Source organism: Notolepis coatsorum (assembly GCF_963971535.1).
Source record: "Notolepis coatsorum genome assembly, chromosome: 6".
Classification (NCBI taxonomy): domain Eukaryota; kingdom Metazoa; phylum Chordata; class Actinopteri; order Aulopiformes; family Paralepididae; genus Notolepis; species Notolepis coatsorum.
Genome location: NC_140170.1, coordinates 107,184,729 through 107,203,137, shown reverse-complemented (window position 1 = coordinate 107,203,137; position 18,409 = coordinate 107,184,729). Strand labels below are relative to the sequence as shown.

Genomic DNA, 18,409 nt, shown 5'->3' with positions numbered 1-18,409 from the left:
ATGAATAAAAATATCGGAAAAAAGGAAAAACGTTGGCTCCCAATAACGAGTAAACTCGTTGTTGGCGGGGAATGAGTTAAACAAACAACACAACAGAAGCAATTCATGTGCTTAGAATCATCAAACAAGATACCCACCCAACCTACCCCACCCCACCTACCCAACCTCCTCCAATGTACAGTTTCTTCCCCCTCAAATGTATATACACTCTTTTTTAGGCTATTTTTTGTATCACAAACAGTACTGTATTTGTAGATTTGGTATGTCATAAATGTCTAGATGTAGCAGTATATGTATGTCATATATGTTATGATGAATTGAAAATGGGGGACCCTGATGTAAACAAGATGAAAGTCTTTCTCTGGTCTGCATCCCCTTAACAATTGTGTGTATTGAGCTGTACTGTATTGTACCCATTCTGCAATCTGTTAATAAAATGTTCAATCAATCAATCAATCAATCAATCAATCAATCAATCAATCAATCAATCAATCAATCAATCAATCAATCAATCAATCAATCAATCAAACAGTACATTATGGAAATAGAGCCTGTAGAGTTTCTAGACCTTTTCAATGAAATTGTGTTGCTAGGGAGCAGCTTGGGTCAGTTATTGATATTAACACTGCAACAGGAAATAGACGTGGACCCATTTTGAATGTTTATTTTGTCAAGTTTGAAAAGGTCTATAGTCAAATGTTGTCTCCTATTATACCCTAAGCCTACAGTAGGCATATATAACGGGTGTGATGTTAATGACGTGCTCTGATTGATTTGTCTTGTGGCTCGAGGCAGAGACAGTCAAGTCAAATGTAGAAACTGTCAGGTATGTAATCATCGGGGCCAGATACTGTCAAGGACCAGTGACCTGCAAATACACACAACTCATTATTGTGTGCAAACCCATTCTTGGGTCAACAGGCAGTGAGCCATTGCTGGCGTTTCCTTGGGGACTGTGGGTACCCACTCTGATCATACCTCTTAACCCCTGTGGCAAATCTTGAAACTGCAAATGATTTAACTCACAACGAAGCACACAAGCTCACCAGGAGCGTTGTGGAGAGCACTGTGGGGAGGGAGACATTACACAGTGGAACCGTTATCCAACAAAGTGCCATATAGCTGCTACTGTGACGGCTGTACCGCACAACACTGCTGTCTGCTACGACACCTCTACCGCTTCATGACGAGAGCATGGTAAGAGGAGGAGGAGGAGGATAGTGACAGATTGACAGGTGTGAATCAGCCAAGGGATGTACAATACAATACATGGCATGTGCTTTCAACAGGTTTTCGAACATCTCATTTAAGAATACAGTATTTTTTCATCCTTTGGTTTTTCTTCTTCTGATCGACACCACTCCAGTTGCATGTGTATCACCAGTCACCCATTTATCACTAGTCACCCATTTATCACCAGTCACCCATTTATCACCAGTCACCCATTTATCACCAGTCACCCATTTTGTGTTTAATTTTATGCCCTTGTTGTCCTTGAGTCTTTTCTTTTTTTCAAATGTTAATTTTAAATTCATTATTATCAATTATCTCCTCCCCCGAAGCCACTCCATTTACACCAATGTCTTTGTTTCACAGAGGGCATCGGTAGTCATAAAAAATAAACATGTAGTACTGTAGCTTGTGATCAATTATGCATGTGACATAGTTGGGTGTTTTGTTTAATGTTTAAGACACTTAGTGGTAGAAAGCACACATTAATGTGTCATTACAGAGAGTGTCTTTAGCTAAAAGATGCTTTTCTGAAACGCTTAACTGTCGTTATAAGCTTTGTAAAATTAATTTTTACAATTATCTTAACATTTGCATTTGGGAAATGAGGCCCTGGTGGTCTTGCCACATCATTGATCACCCACACTGAAAGGGTCCATTACCCATCTCCGGTGGGTCTGCATTACTTCTCTGCTAATCTGTTGCTCATATCCGCCTTGTGACTGGAATTCTGATTATGATGTCATCCTGACCACCTAGGGACGTGGGCTGGTTCATATGGTTATGATGCACGCAGCATCCAGACCTGACACCCATTGCATTCTGGCGTATTTGGATGATTTGTGCTGATGATACATGTGACGGCTGTGTCATTCCAATGTGATTGTTGTGATCTGGTCATGTTATGGGACTTAGTGTTCAGTTCACTCTAGAGGACCACTCTTGAAAATGTCCCCTATTGCATCCATCTTCCATCTTTAACTCAGGGGCTCATGCTCCACTATGTTTCACCACCACTCCTCTACATCTCCTCACATCACTCAGTATGCATACTGGAACAGCATTGCATCCAGATTACATAAACATTCTAAATGGATAATTAATTTCCCATCAGTTGTTGATATCAGCAAACAATGCAGCAGGAAATCAACTGCTGTCCAAGCTGTTCCCTAGCAACGCAATTAGGGCTGTCCCGAATACCTTTTTGGGGCTTTGAAGCTTTGCTACTGTATGGTGATGGGAGGGGGATGGGGGGGATTAAAAATAATGTCAATGTGTAATCTAAATGTACCCACCCAGATATAAAGACCTTTTAAGGACCTGTATTTGTAACACACAAACGTTTTCAGTTCAGTTTCAATTTGTTTAAATTTAAAGGTGCTATAGATAATATTTGTATGTAGAGTGATATATATATATATATATTTTTTTTTATTATTATTTTTATATCCACAGAGCTTTTAGAAAGTTGCGGAATAAAACTATTGCTTCCCCCCCGAAAAGAATGTTGATTAATGAATTCATAATTTATAATACATTAAAAAAAATCCAACACAATGAATATTGTTGTGCATGTATCCACCCCACGTGGAATGCATGGATACATGCTGGTGCTCTAGTTCGACATTTAGTGGCTGAATGTTATCTATAGCACCTTTAAGTTATTGTCCAGCTAAATCAAGAGTGCACTGACTTTTTGAAAGTAGTACGCATACGTTGGAGCTCTTAGATTAATGGTAGATGAGTTGAGGCCTTTAACGTTAGCTTAATTAGCAGTTACTCACAGTACCGAAGCACTTTCCTTCTGTAAATCCATGGCAGGTCTGCAAACCACCATCCAGTAACCAATGTCACACAGGAGACACACACCACACTGACACCATGGTGAAATCATATACTGTATAATCCACAAAGTCTGACTGCCGATGAAAACACAAGCTGTTGTGGTGGAACCGGAGAGGTTAATTATGCGTGTGATCAAATCTTCACGGTTGATACAAATGTATTGTTAAAACATTGCTAGTCAAATAACATTTTAGATTCAGGAGTTCAGTAGAGGACTTGATTTTCTCTGGCCAGGAGAAAGGATCAAGCAACCCCTCTCATTCTGTGAGCTCGCCTCTTAAGCTTTCTGGGAGAAAATGGGGCGAGGGAGGGACGACCAGGTGATGGGTAGTAAGGGGGGAGGAAGGGGAGGATACAAGGGGAGGTGTGAACAGAGGCCTTAAAGGGAACTTCCACACTGTCCTCACTCACAGCTGATGTTTTCTTCATCAGGCGCATTAAGTAACGTTACCAAGCTAACACTGTGGGCTAAACATTAAGTAACGTTACCAAGCTAACACTGTGGGCTAAACATTAAGTAACGTTACCAAGCTAACACTGTGGGCTAAACATTAAGTAACGTTACCAAGCTAACACTGTGGGCTAAACATTAAGTAATGTTACCAAGCTAACACTGTGGGCTAAACATTAAGTAACGTTACCAAGCTAACACTGTGGGCTAAACATTAAGTAATGTTACCAAGCTAACACTGTGGGCTAAACATTAAGTAACGTTACCAAGCTAACACTGTGGGCTAAACATTAAATAACGTTACCAAGCTAACACTGTGGGCTAAACATTAAGTAAAGTTACCAAGCTAACACTGTGGGCTAAACATTAAGTAACGTTACCAAGCTAACACTGTGGGCTAAACATTAAATAACGTTACCAAGCTAACACTGTGGGCTAAACATTAAGTAACGTTACCAAGCTAACACTGTGGGCTAAACATTAAGTAACGTTACCAAGCTAACGCTGTGGGTGAAACATTATGCTACAGACATCCACGATAAACAAACATGTTCTTTTAACGAAAGGTTATCCTATAACCTAGTTATATGAATACTGGCTGAGCGTCTCGCTCTAGCCATAATGAGATATCTCTTATCTCCAGCACCTACTGTGCTCATGAACAAACAATTGCACTCTCATGCACGTGACCAGGCCACGCCCCCGCGTCCTACTATATGACGCCGGACATGGTCACACTCCCCCTTCCTCAGAAAAAGTTTCCAACACTGAAAACCCAACCAAGGGACCTCAGGGCTCTAAGAGCGAGATGCTCAGCCAGTATTCATATAACTAGGATAACCTTTCGTTATATTATCATACTGGCCAATCACGTCTTGCTCTAGCCATAATGAGATATGGGGCAGAGCAGACGCGTGGCCCGACAAGTGTACCCCCTGAGGGCCCGCAAGCCCTACTACCAGGGGAAAGGGGGGTCCCGTCCACCCGCCCGTCCTAACGAAGGGGAGGAGGCAGTCAACTCCACCAAAGTGCGAAAAAGAGGGAACCAGAGACCCCTAAAAACGCACAGTACAGGCGGGACCACGTGTGACACATCATCCCGTGGCACACACCCACACACCCCTGCTAACCCACGACAGGCGGGACACAGGGGAGGTCCCAGACCTCAGAACCGCCTGGGAGACAGAAACCCCAGTCATGTCCATGAGGTAAAACTTAACGAAGGGACCTGGGGAGGACCAGGAGGTCGCAGCACAGATGTCCTCCACCGAGGCCCCCCCTAACAAGAGTGGAGTGCGCCCTGACACCCCCAGGGGGGGCCTGTCCAGCCAACGTGTAGCAAAGGGCAATGCCCTCGCACAACCAATGTGACAGGTGCTGCTTGGACAGTGCCTTACCAGCGCGAGGGCCACCGTAACAAACAAAAAGTTGATCGGCAGCCCTGAGATCCCGAGTCCGACTGAGGTAAACCCCCAAAGCACGGACAGGACACGACAGATGAAGGCTCGCCTCTAACCCACTAGCGTGAGGAGGCGGATGAAACGCCTGAATCACAATATCCCCGGAGCGAAGACTGGATTAGGCCTCAGAGTCGCACCGCTATTGGCACGAATAGACAGGCACTCAGGCTGCACCGAGAGAGCACACAACTCACCCACGCGCTTAGCGGAGGTGACGGCCAGCAGGAACGCAGTCTTGAAGACAGCTGCTCCAACGGCGCCTGCTCAAGAGGCTCAACGGGGCCTCAGACAACCGGCCGAGGACCAGTTGGAGGTCCCAACTCGGAGACAGAGAACGTTCCACCGGCTTGAGACGCAGAGCGCCAAGCAGGAATAGATAGATAGATAGAAACTTTATTGCCATTTCAACACTGTTGATTGGGATTTGTCTTGGGAATGTCCCATGAGAGGGTGGCTGAACAACGTTCCGCCCCCACACTCGACCATATGCCACTCCCCAGCGTAAGCCGTGGTAGAGGACGGAGAGCGTGCGTACCGGATAGCGTTAACCACAGAATAGTCAAGACGCATCCCCACCAGATTCACACTGTCAGCAGCCAAGCCTAGAGGCTTCCCCAGAACAGGAAGGCAGAACAGAGTTCCGCGTGCCTGAGAGAGGGCCCGCGGTGACCACAGAACAGGCCACGGTGGGGCCACACAGAGCTGAATCAGGGCCGGGGACCACACAGCTGAGCCCCGGCCCGACCAGGACCAAGTCCCGCGCTCACGACGTACCCGCCCCAACAGCTGAGCTATCAGGTGTAAGGGGGGGAAAGCGTACAGAATCCCGTATGGCCACGGAATCGGTCCCAGACCTGCCCGACTATGTCTGGACGTAATCCCCATAGACGTAATCCCCAACTCGTACGCTAAGCCCTGCAAAGGAAGCGTAGGTAAGCCCTAGGATGGAAGATCGGGATGCGAACATGCATCCTACAGGTCTATGGAGTAGAACCAGGCCCCCACCTGACAGCGTCTAACAGGTGGGAGACGGTCATAATTCTTAACCTTCCATGGGACAGGTCCAGTATGGGTCTTACACCCCCCCCCCCCCCCAGATTTCTCGGGCACCAGAGAATACCGGGAGGAAACGCCACGCGTCGCGTCCTCCTTTGGGACCACGACAATGGCTTGCTTCGCCCACAGAGATTGGATCTCGTCGGCCAGAGCTGTCACTGCTGTTGACCCCGACAATAGGGTCTGTACCAAACCTGAAAACGGGTGGGGTTGTGTAAACACAAGTCCCCGCCTCAGCGTTCTCTCCATCCACCTCGACATATGGCACTGCTGTAGCCATATGTGATGACAATCCCAAGGGCACCCGCCGCCACTTGACGCTGGTCCGCCAGGAACCGTAGATAGGCGGCCCGGTCCCACCCGCTGTGCGTTGCCAACCCTGGACCCGCCAACCGCGCAAGCAGGGTGTCTCGCAGACTCGGGATATCGGACCCTGATACTACCAACGAGGCAATCGCACCCAAGGGGGGACCCCGACAGAAAGGGCCGATTTGATACGGGGGAAGCTGACATCACACCGGGTGACAAAAAGCTCCCCCACTGAACACCTCCCCGGCATGGATTGCTGAGGAACTGTTCTACAGCTGGACATGCAAGGCGTGAGGTCCCCACACTGCGCGATAGGGTGGGTTCCTACACACCGTAGCCCTGCAGTGATATTACTACCACCCAAATCACGCGCGCCTGCCAGACCACCACCGGTCTTCCGGCCGTGGGAGGCACTAACGTGATACCCGGCCTGGCGAGGGCGGGGCAGGGGGAACTCACGCTGCGACCCCAAGGGCCTCGAGCTCCCCCGCTGACAACCTTTATTGTTGACAGACACAACACCAGGCTCACCAAACACAGATGCAGAACGTGTGGCGTGGGAGCCGCTTGACAGGACAACATTCTCACGGACAGACCCAGGCCTAGCCAGCAACTGGGTGTCAGCCCCTGTCCCCATGAGAAGCGAAACATGGGGCCGCTTGCGCTTCACCGAAGGCACGCGGCCCGCAGCCAAAGGAAACAAATCAGAGCCCTTATCCCGCTGGTGTTGGGGGGGGGAGTGACCGGAGAGCGAGCTAGACACAGCTAGATGGCAACGTTTTTTTAGGGCGTGCTCATCTAATGTAACCAATCCCTCGGCCGCCAAGGCTGCCGGCCTTGCGATTACCTGTTGTCTTTGTGTCCAGGGTACCTCAGGCGGGGGAAACATGGCCGCTGGTTGAGGCTGCGTGGTGTGAGGCGGTGTGGGGCCTACGTCAAATACCGCCCGCGCTCCTGCGGAAAGACCAAAGTCCCTCTGCGGAGAGGGGAGCCCTGAGGAGGGAAAACATTTCTCTCCTCCTCAAGGGGAGACTGATCCAACCAAGATGTCTGTAAACAAGCGTTGACAGCATCCTAGCCCTCCCTGCGGTTATAGCTTGCGGCTAGGTCAAAGCTAATAACCTCAAAACCTTGCGCGATGTTTCGACGTCGGCTGGCCCTAAGGCCCCGCCACCCGACATAATTTTTTACAGAAAAAACAGCAATTCGAACAATGTTACTAGTCGCTGCTAATTCTATACCGTGGCGGTATAGGCTTAACAGCCCACCAGCCACCTGCCGGGCCGACTCGCCTCATGGCGTCGGCCTGGCGGGACACCGTTCCATCATGTCAGAGGCAAAGGACTGATGCCACCTGCTTCACAAGCACGGAGCACCAGTGGTGGCTGCAACAAAAAACTACTACTAGTGAAGCACTGGCTCACTAGTAGGAATGCAGCAACCTCCACTGTGGTGTGCACCCATGAAGGGGTAAATGAATAAATGAACGAAAACTCCACTAACACACTGCAGAATGGGCTAGCCCATACACACAAATGTTAAGGGGATGCAGACCAGAGAAACACCAGTCCCGCACACAATTCATAGATTCACAAAAAGCACACCAGCCCTAGGCCTCAGCCCATCCACCCATGAAATGGTAAACAAGCCCCCGTCAAAACTCCCAACAGTAGACACCGATTGACCGTCAGCATGAATGGTTAAGAGGAGGGAAGACCTTTTAGAAAAGACAGCCCTCGGCGGCGAACAAGAACGGAGACCCAGCATTGTAGCATTAGCATTAGCCGTGCGCACTAGGATAGCTGGGAAAACACCCAAAACAGAGTCATGACAACCATGTTTTCCAAAATATCCTGCCCCTCGCGCCAATACACAACTTGGCTGTCTCACAGGACAATGAGCAGTATCACAAAATAGCATTAATGCCTGGCAGCGCGGGCCCTACCTGTGCACGACCTAGCCCGACAGCTAGCCGCCGCGCGACGTCCCTCGGTCCGCTGTCACGAGACGAGGAAACCCAGGACAGGCCCGATGCGCTGTTAGGATGTGCCGAGAAGATTCCAGGGGCTGGTGAATCTCCGGCGAAAACCCAACATTGTGTAATTTCTCTCTGCATTTCATAACAACTAGTTCATGGAGTGCACTGCAGCATCCATGTTGGAAACAAAAAAGAGGAAGGGGGCGTGTGACCATGTCCGGCGTCATATAGTAGGACGCGGGGCGTGGCCTTGTCACGTGCATGAGAGTGCAATTGTTTGTTCGTGAGCACAGTAGGTGCTGGAGATAAGAGATATCTCATTATGGCTAGAGCGAGACGCGATTGGCCAGTATGATAATATAACTTGCATACAGTTCCATTCTGCCATTAACAACATTCATTGCTTGGCTCAACAACAACAAAACTGCAGGCTACATTTTTCTCCTCTTTCTCTCACTCTTAACTCTCCATCATTCTCCCGAGCTCAGAGGTCAACTAAAGTGCAACAGCGAGATATGCAGCATGATATGTATCCTTGTGTGGTCAGATCACATAAAAAACTCTTTGAAATGACAAGCCTAGCATTTGTTAGCAATGCTAGAGGAAGTCAATGGGGACAGAAATGATTATGTACAAATCACAGCTTCCCAACTGGTTTCACATCATATGAATTTCAGAGACATGGTTTGGGCCCCATTGACCCCCACTTGGACTGCTAACAAATCGCAATCATTTCTGCATCCAATATAGAAAAAAACAACATATTGTGTAAGTGCTTTTTGGACTGACTAAAATTACTCACCTTAGTGATGAAATCAGATATTCTTTGTACAATGGATGGAGTAGAGTTTTCCCTTTAATCTTAGACGACCACTGTGTCTCTCAGGAGAAGGAGGGCATCCAGTGGGAGGCCAAAGACGATGATGAGGAGGAGGAGGAGGAAGAAGTGGCCGGTGAGGAAGAGGACGATCACATGGAGTTCTGCAGGGTGTGTAAGGATGGAGGAGAGCTGCTGTGTTGTGACACCTGCCCCTCCTCCTACCACATCCACTGCCTCAACCCCCCCCTCCCCGAGATACCCAACGGAGAGTGGCTGTGCCCACGCTGCATGGTAAGTAGCGAGCGACACCTCATAGCAATTACTTTAATGTCTTTAATGACCCCATTGAGATACATTGTAGGGTAATCTATTGTGAAGGGGGGGGCTATTACACACTTAACTTTATACTTGCCACTCTCCTATATGCGGTCGGACAATGCATACTGTACATAAATTAATTGTCACTGTCCTCCTGAGAGACAAACAGTAGTAGAGGTAGAGGATAATGGTGGACAAGGAGGGAGCAGGCAGCTAGCTTCCCACCAAACACTGTCTCATAATCAAATCAAATCAAATGTATTTGTAAGGCCCGACAACACACGTTAATGACCCCATGGGCCAGACACGTCTTCTTTAAACAAGTTAAGAAGAAACATCACAATAAATCAAGAACAAAACAAAAACTCACTAAAACCTAGCAATAGGAAAAAATGCAACAAAACCATGCACTCATGACTCCTATCCTTTCTGCTTCTTATCTTATCTTGTCTTATCTTATATTCTCTTTTTGTCCCTCAGTGTCCACCCCTCAAAGGAAAGGTACAGAGGGTCCTGCACTGGACGTGGGGGGATCCTCCGTTGCCGGATGAGTTGCCCCCCGGCCCTGACGGCAAGCCCGTAGACCCTCTGGTCAACCCCCCACTTAAGGGTCACCCGGAGAGGGAGTTCTTCGTGAAATGGGCTGGCCTTTCCTACTGGCACTGCTCCTGGGTCAGCGAGCTGCAGGTGAGACGCTGGAGTCAGGGAGGTCTGTTCTGCCTCAATACATTCATACATCCTTACCTGACAAGACAAGGTAGATCATCAAATGACCGCCCTATGCGACAGCAGGATTCCTTATGATTTGATTCATAAGCGTAAATTATGGAACGATAGAAATGATGCTGACATGTATGACATGATACTAAACGGGACATGTTGTCTAATGTATGGTTGTGACAGTTGGAGCTGTACCACACGGTCATGTACCGGAACTACCAGCGTAAGAACGAAATGGACGAGCCCCCGCCTTACGACTACGGCTCCGGAGAGGAGGAGCTGAACAACGAGAAGAGGAAGAGCAAGGACCCCCAGTATGCCATCATGGAGGAGGGCTTCTACCGCTACGGCATCAAACCAGAGTGGATGGTCCTCCACAGGATCATCAACCACAGGTGGCAGCTCACATTCACACACACGCTGCTCATGAGCATTACCGACGTCTGCTCGGCCATATGGTCAAAACCTCACAACACCAAATTTTTCTTGTTTTTTTTACTGTAACAATATCCACCAGTCTTATTTTTGGCGTAAACTACTGTCTAAATTCCCTTTTTTTTTTGCTTTTGTAATACAATTCAAAATGGTCTACAGATCATTCAACTTGACAACATACACATGCTAAATTAACCCAGGTGTACTTCCTGTGGCAGTGTTTGCTAATATCAATAACTGACAGGAAATAAACATGGACCCGAGCTGTTCCCTTCCCTAGCAGCATAATTCCAGTGAAACTGTGTATTCTCATCCAATTTTCTTTGCACATTCTTTATAATATTGCTGTAATGTCCAATCTATATACATATTTCATGTATTTGATGATGAATGTCCAATTTATATACATATTAGATATATTTGATGAATATCCATGTAGCAAGTGTGGGTGCTACCCTCTGGGTTTGGACCAACACAGTACACTGGGAGACAAAGCTTGATGCATACTAGTCTAGGCGACTAACACAGTACACTGGGAGACAAAGCTTGATGCATACTAGTCTAGGCGACTAACACAGTACACTGGGAGACAAAGCGTGATGCGTACTCTAGGCCAGTGGTTCTCAACTGGTCTAGCCTCACAACCCACATTTTTCTTTAGGCATTAAGTCGTGACCCACATTTTTTAACCACTTTGATTAATTTCACAAAATTGTTTGCAGTAATACACAATCCTTCATGCATTGTTAAAAACATGAAATAAACCAAAAAAAGTGCAACAAAAGTGCAACTAGGGCTAAAAACCCAATACAAAATTTAAGAAATATATATATGCTTCTTAGCAGATGCTTTTATCCATAGCAACGTATAGTACCTGAGTGCATAGATTTTCAGTATATGTAGTCCCATGGGATCGAACCCACAACCTCAGCATTGTTAGTGCCATGCTTTACCAAGTGAGCTACAGAGAACTACAGAAGGCAGATTTATCTTGAATTACAGACATTATGCCTTTTAAACAAGTTTAAACTGGTGATGCTCATCAAGTTTCAATAATCTCAATTGAACTGTAGCATTGATTACCCTATCAGGGGATACTGAACAGCATTGTATTATGAAGAATATACATTTTTGATGGATTCATGCTTTCATGTGCTAGCACTTCACTGCACACAACACACTGAGGTTTTGGTCCCTCTCTTTTGTCCTCAATGTAAGAAAACCCATATTTAATGTAGTCTGTGTCGTATTTGTGTTTCGCCATGTTTACAAATGCTCGAATCAATGAGCGCTAACTGATGTGACGACGTTAGTGTTACTGTCATGACAACGCTGGCAGCAAACGGCTACTGCACGTGCGCTGCGTCATGGGAAACGTATGTCCTTCAAAGTAAAAGCGCAGCATAAAAAAAACCCACTCAAAATGGCCCCGCAACCCACTTTTGGATTGCGACCCACCAGTTGAGAACCACTAGGCGACTAAGGTCGCTTTCACACAGGGGCTGTTTGGTCCGGACTTTCGGACCAGAATTCGATAGTCCGGTTTTTCGGGTCTGTGTGAATGCGCGTCGAACTCGGTTCGCGGACCAAACAGTCGAACTCTGGTCCGCCTGAAAACGTCGGTCTCGGTTCGGCTTCATCGAACCAAACGCGAACCAAATATAGGAAGTGATTATTATTACCACTGCTCGCAGCACTCACTGCAAAACAAGCACACTGCATCTAATCTCTCTATCTATCTATCTATATATCTGTGCATCTTGGGAAGAAGGAAGAAAAAACACGGCTTATTATTATTACCGAGGCGTGCGGCTTATTATATTATTAATAAAACAGCTACTTGTGGGCACTCATAAAAACACAGTGGTCTACAAGTTGTTTAGCGAGAGGATGGTGGTAATGTGCTTCAATAGAACAATGGATCAATGCCATGTCAAAACTCGGCTCCGCTGATCTGGAGGGCTCCGCAGTCCACACACAGACACACACACACACGCGCGCGCGCACACACGGGATCGCAGCCACACACACATTTCCACTGTCCAATAGACAAGCGCCCTTTTCGACCGCGTGACATTGTTCAGAAGGTCTCGGTCCGCCTGACAGATTTCTATGTGAAAGCAGGCGAACCAAATGAAGAATGCAACAATGTTGCAACTTCACCCCCAGAACCGCACCGAGTCCACCAAAACTATATGTGAAAGCGACCTACACAGTACACTGGGAGACAAAGCTTGATGCGAACTCTAGGCGACCTTTATACACAGACACTCTGACATTTTCCCAGTGTTTCAGCAGCCATGCAGCTAAGGTTCAACATGAAATATCATCTAACTTAAAGTCCCTGTTTAGCGAAGCACAAGCCTTTCTGTCTGTGTGGTCGGCTCAGCTCCCAGTCTCTCTGTGGAGGATAAAGGGAGAGACGTTAATCAACCTGACCAGCCACACCTGTGTTAATTAACCTCCCTACTGCCACTTCAGGGAGTCTCTCCCGACATCACCTCCTCCACAGCCGACACCAGCAGAAGCACCTCCCGGCCGACAAATGCCCCCCCCCCCCCCCCCCCATGAGAACGGCAGAGGAAGAGCAGCAACCACCATCTGTGCTCCTGGACTACGATTCACTGTGAACTTAAAAGGCTGCAAAGCCAGATACCACGGGTGGTCCAGGCGTTAGTATCTTTCATGTGGTGGAGCCACTGGAGGGGGGCATAAGAGGGTGGGTAATAGTGGAGGGGGGCATGGTCCGCACAGAGGGTGGGTAATAGTGGAGGGTCAGTCATTCCTATCTCAATGGTGCCGTGCCCAGCCTTTCAGAGAGTACTCAGCTGATGTACAGCAGCGGGTGGTCGAGACCCTCCACCGCCCGAGACAAAACCAGTCACGACTCTGTAGTGTACAGCCCGTCCCTAATCAATACAGTGTGCAGATGTGTGGATATGTCTGTGTTGTGTTCAGAACACACTACAGTATATATCCATAGATTTTTACCACTTGATCAAAGGCAAAGCACAAAGTATCGTCACAAGACTGCTCAAGTGGAAAATCATCCATGGAGTGGAGCTCGGGGCCTGTGGGGCCTCTTATGGTTCCCAGAGGCACCTGCAGCGTCGGTTAACCATGCGTCACCACTGAGCCTTTATGTTGTGCTTTTTCTCCTTATAGCGCATTTGCACTGGCACCACAGGATCACCGTGAATATCCCCATGTACAGTATACACTTAACTCAATGGACGCCATACCCGAATAAAGTCGGGTTAACTCGCCGACGCTTGAGCGCCAAACCCGAGAAAAGTCGGGTTTTCATCGTTATTTCTTTTAGTCGATATTTCCATTCATTATCCATCCAGGGAGCCTGATGTTATCATAGGGAATGAGTCTGAGATCGCAAAAGTGCAATACCGACCGCATCCTACCAGGCGGCGGTATCGAGCACCCTTTGAAACCTTGTGTCTTGGACTGTGCGTCGATTATATGGGTCCGGGTCGGCTATTTTTCTCCGGGCAAGGGAAGCGGTTATAACGCTCGGATTGAGAAGAAACAACTACTCACGTGATCGGGATCGGGGCCGATAGCGTGATTTTCCGAAGATCGGGATTTTTTTATTTATTTATTTTTTAAGATCGGGATTTTTTTATTTATTTATTTTTTATTCAACAAACATGACCATGTTCACGTCTTAAACTCATACTGGGGCCTTAGTTTTGGTTTTAAATTGCATATCATCATTCATTTATTTATTGTCACACAGAGCAGAAGAATTTTGCCAAAACAAACCAATAGTATCCAGCTGCAGAACGGCAGACCCAAATAAAATTTTATATATTTTTTTTAATCCCAATTTCTCACATTACATTCACCCTGAATGTTGACGTTATCCAGGTGAAAAGTTAACTTCATTCAAGCGAGGCATTGCAATCCTTGACATAAATCATTTGATGTATAATTAAATCAAAGGAAATGCGTTTGGGTCTGAGAGTGTGACTGGTCTGCCGTTCTGCAGCTGGATACCATTGGTTTGTTTTGGCAAAATTCTTCTGCTCTGTGTGACAATAAATAAATGAATGATGATATGCAATTTAAAACCAAAACTAAGGCCTCAGTATGAGTTTAAGACGTGAACATGGTCATGTTTGTTGAATAAAAAAAAATAAAATAAAAGAAATCCCGATTTTTTTTTTTTTTTTGTCGATCCCGATCTTCGGAACATCACGTGATTGGGAAATATCGGTATCGGTAGATACTCAAAATCACATGATCGGGATCGGATCGGGAGCAAGAAAACGTGATCAGGACATCCCTACTCCCGATCCATGTTCTGTGGTGGATTATGTTGGCGACACGATGGACATCAATACTTGGAATGGCGATCAGATAATTGGAATATTCTTTTTGGGGTACATCCTAGTCAAGGTAAGGGCTATATGATATCAATCTTGCATTGATCCAAGAATGTCTTCATTGCGATCAGAGCGTATACTGTAACGTTAGTCCGCAACGTATTCCGTTGGTGACGATCAAAGCATAAAAAAAACGACCCCCCCCCCCCCTTTCATGCATTCATGATGCAACATAATACCTATCATATGAATTTGATTTTTTTATTGTAGCGTGTGTAGGGACGAAATGCCAATGCATTTAGTATAATACACGTTGCAGGCTATTACCAGCCTCCCAGGAATTACCCTAGACCAGTGGTTCTCAAACTTCTTACACCAAGTACCACCTGAGAACGTAGCTGGCTCTCCAAGTACCATATGACCGACGTTAAAATAGAGTCTATTCAGCTATGCACAGTTCACGCAGGAGGCAAATGTATTCCTAATACCATTATTTATTGTTAACTTTTGTCAGACACAGCCACAATGTACAAAGGGGTAGCACTAGAACTAGCAAACTCTTCCACACAACTCATACAATGCAAGGGGCATTGAGAACATAATAACTAACATTCTCAGAAAATTAAGAACTGTATTTCAGCAAATGTACTTAATTCTCTCTCTCTCTCTCTCTCTCTCTCTCTCTCTCTCTCTCTCTCTCTCTCTCTCTCTCTCTCTCTCTCTCTCTCTCTCTCTCTCTCTTTCACACACACAGCAAGCAATTGTCCTTCATTCTCTCTCTCTCACACACACAAACACACACACACATACACACACACACGCACGCATGCACACACGCACGGATGCACGCATGCACGCACACACACACACACACACACACGCACACACACACACACACACACACACACACACACACACACACACACACACACACACACACACACACACACACACACACACACACACACACACACACACACACACACACACACATAAGCAGGGCCGGACTAGGGAAATAATTCAGGCTGGGAAATAGTGTGAAATATAGCCCCAGTCAGGCCACTTTCTAAGTGGGGGTCCCCCACCAGGAATTATTTTGTTACAAAGACTTAATTTCCTGCATTCTGGTGCAGGATTTTTTTTAATTTTACCCTTTAAATTCCAGTGTTTGTTTGTGATGGGCATCACAAAGTATATATATATATAAAAAAAAAAAAAAAAACATATTCAATACATTTTCGAATTGTAACCCTTTAAATGCTAGTTTGTGTGATGGCATCACAAATTATTCTTAAAAAACACACAAAAGGTCAAATACTTTCAATATATCAAATGCAAAGTAAATTCTTCTGTGGGGATTATTACAGGCTAGGCATGTGTCAATGATTAGCAACAACACAGATTTTGATGGATTTTTTGTAATGTCAGATTTAACAACAACTCTTTTCAGAAAAGTGGGAGTATTTCATTTTTTATCTGACATTACAAAAAAATCTAAAAATAAAAATGGTTATGATCAGGGCTGAAGTTGAATAAAATATTTATGACTGTTTAGACTGCATTACTCTCTGTCACAGTGATCTCCTGGTTGTTCTGTTCCTCACTTCGGTTATCTAACGATCGCGCTGCTGCAACTAGAAACACTGGCCTGGCCTGCTTCTAAGTTCAGTGGCCTGACTGCACAATTTTTTTTTTAAATTAAAAATATTATAATATATATATTTTTTATTAAAAAAAATCAAGTACCACCAGCAGTACCACCAAGTACCAGCAGTGGTACGCATACCACAGTTTGAGAACCACTGCCCTAGACTGTTCTAAAACCATACTTATATTCACCACGGTATAAAACGGGAATGTATGGATGAACAAATTATTTCTTTTTCACATATTGAACGATAGATACTCGATGTCAAATGGGCCATAATATTCTATCCATACCTATAATATGGAATATAGTTATAGCCCTGCAAACACCGCCACGTATTCCTATACTTTAGAATGCTGGCCTTTTAACCACACATCACGCATATCGCTCCGGCGATTAATTGATATCCAAGATGCCTCTATCAAAATGTTTCAAGGTTCAACATAAAATATAATATACAGTAAGTCCCACTGTCTGTGTGTCGGCTCAGCTCCCAGTCTCACTGTGGAGGATAAAGCGAGAGAGGTTAACCAACCTGACCAGCCACACCTGTGTTCATTAACCTCCTTACCACCACTTCAGGGAGTCTCTCCCTCCTCCTCCCACGTTCTATTCAGTTAAGTATATTCAGGTCCGGGGCCAAACGCTCCACTTCAGACAGCAGGATATACTAAGAGCTCATACCCCAAACAGTTTTTTTATGACTCAGTCTAACAACGAGGGACACCGCACTGAGGCATGTCAAAAAGACGCAGCACAGGGCGGCTAGGTGGTGCAGTGGGCAAGGCACTCACCACCAATGCTGGAGACGCTGGGTTCGAGCCCAGCTCTCCACATTGTTTTCAGTTTGGCTGGTCGTCCGTACTAATACAATTGGCAGTATTAGGGGCAGGGAAAACTGATGGGTGGGGATCAGACGTTGTGGACAGCGACTCCTACAGGTCGGTTGGTGCGCCTGCGCAGTAGAATCAAGAAGCGATAGGGGCGGCGTCCCTCCAAAGCGCAGACCCCTGACGCTGAAAGATCGCGCTGCGCAGGTGAAACGATGCGATGGCTGCTACCTCGAGTATCGGAGGGGACTCGTGCTATGTATGGCTTACACGTCCACATTGCAGCCGGCTTGTGGGAGGCATGAAACAGCGTTCGAGACAGGGGAGGGTTGAATTGGACGATATGAAATTGGGATGGGAGAAAAAGTGTAAAAAAAAAAAAAAAAAAGACGCAGCGCAGGAAGCTTGCCCCCGGAAACTTTATTGGAAGGTCAATACGTCACGACTTAACAGGCCATAAATATAATAATTTTTTTAAGTAATTGATAATAATAATAATAATAATAATAATAATAATAATAATAATAATAATAATAATAATAATAATAATAATAATAATAATAATAATAATAATAATAATAATAATAATAATAATAATAATAATAATAATAATAATAATAATTAATAATAATAATAATAATAATAATAATAATAATAAACTTGTAAAATAAATTTGTATGGTGTAGTGACTACAGTATTGGTTCGTGTTCTCCTCTGACTGTGTTGTGTAGTGGGAGGGAACGAATGATCTGGCGCCGCGGCCAGAGGGGACATCTATTGCGGTTGCACTCGCTGTTATTCATTCATTACTGTGCTAGCGATTCATGTGCTCTTGTGTTCTTGTTTACTGACGTGGCTTTGTACAATAAACAAGCATTACGTTACCTCCGTTTATTCCTCTTTCCTCCGGCACTACACTGGTGACCCCGACGCGGATTTTTGTTACGGCGAATTGTGTACAATAATCAG

General features: G+C 45.8%; 1 protein-coding gene across 1 annotated transcript in view; it reads left to right on the top strand.

Annotated features, from left to right (window-relative positions):
• The window catches only part of chd5 (chromodomain helicase DNA binding protein 5), a gene marked incomplete at its 3' end in the record, with an annotated part of 117,288 nt that overhangs the window by 45,713 nt on the left and 53,166 nt on the right, over window positions 1-18,409 (top strand). Inside the window, exons 9-11 of the mRNA XM_084315715.1 lie at window positions 9,216-9,440; window positions 9,948-10,154; window positions 10,371-10,582. Coding sequence (XP_084171841.1) covers window positions 9,216-9,440; window positions 9,948-10,154; window positions 10,371-10,582 — 644 coding nt within the window. The remainder of the gene's footprint in view (window positions 1-9,215; window positions 9,441-9,947; window positions 10,155-10,370; window positions 10,583-18,409) is intronic.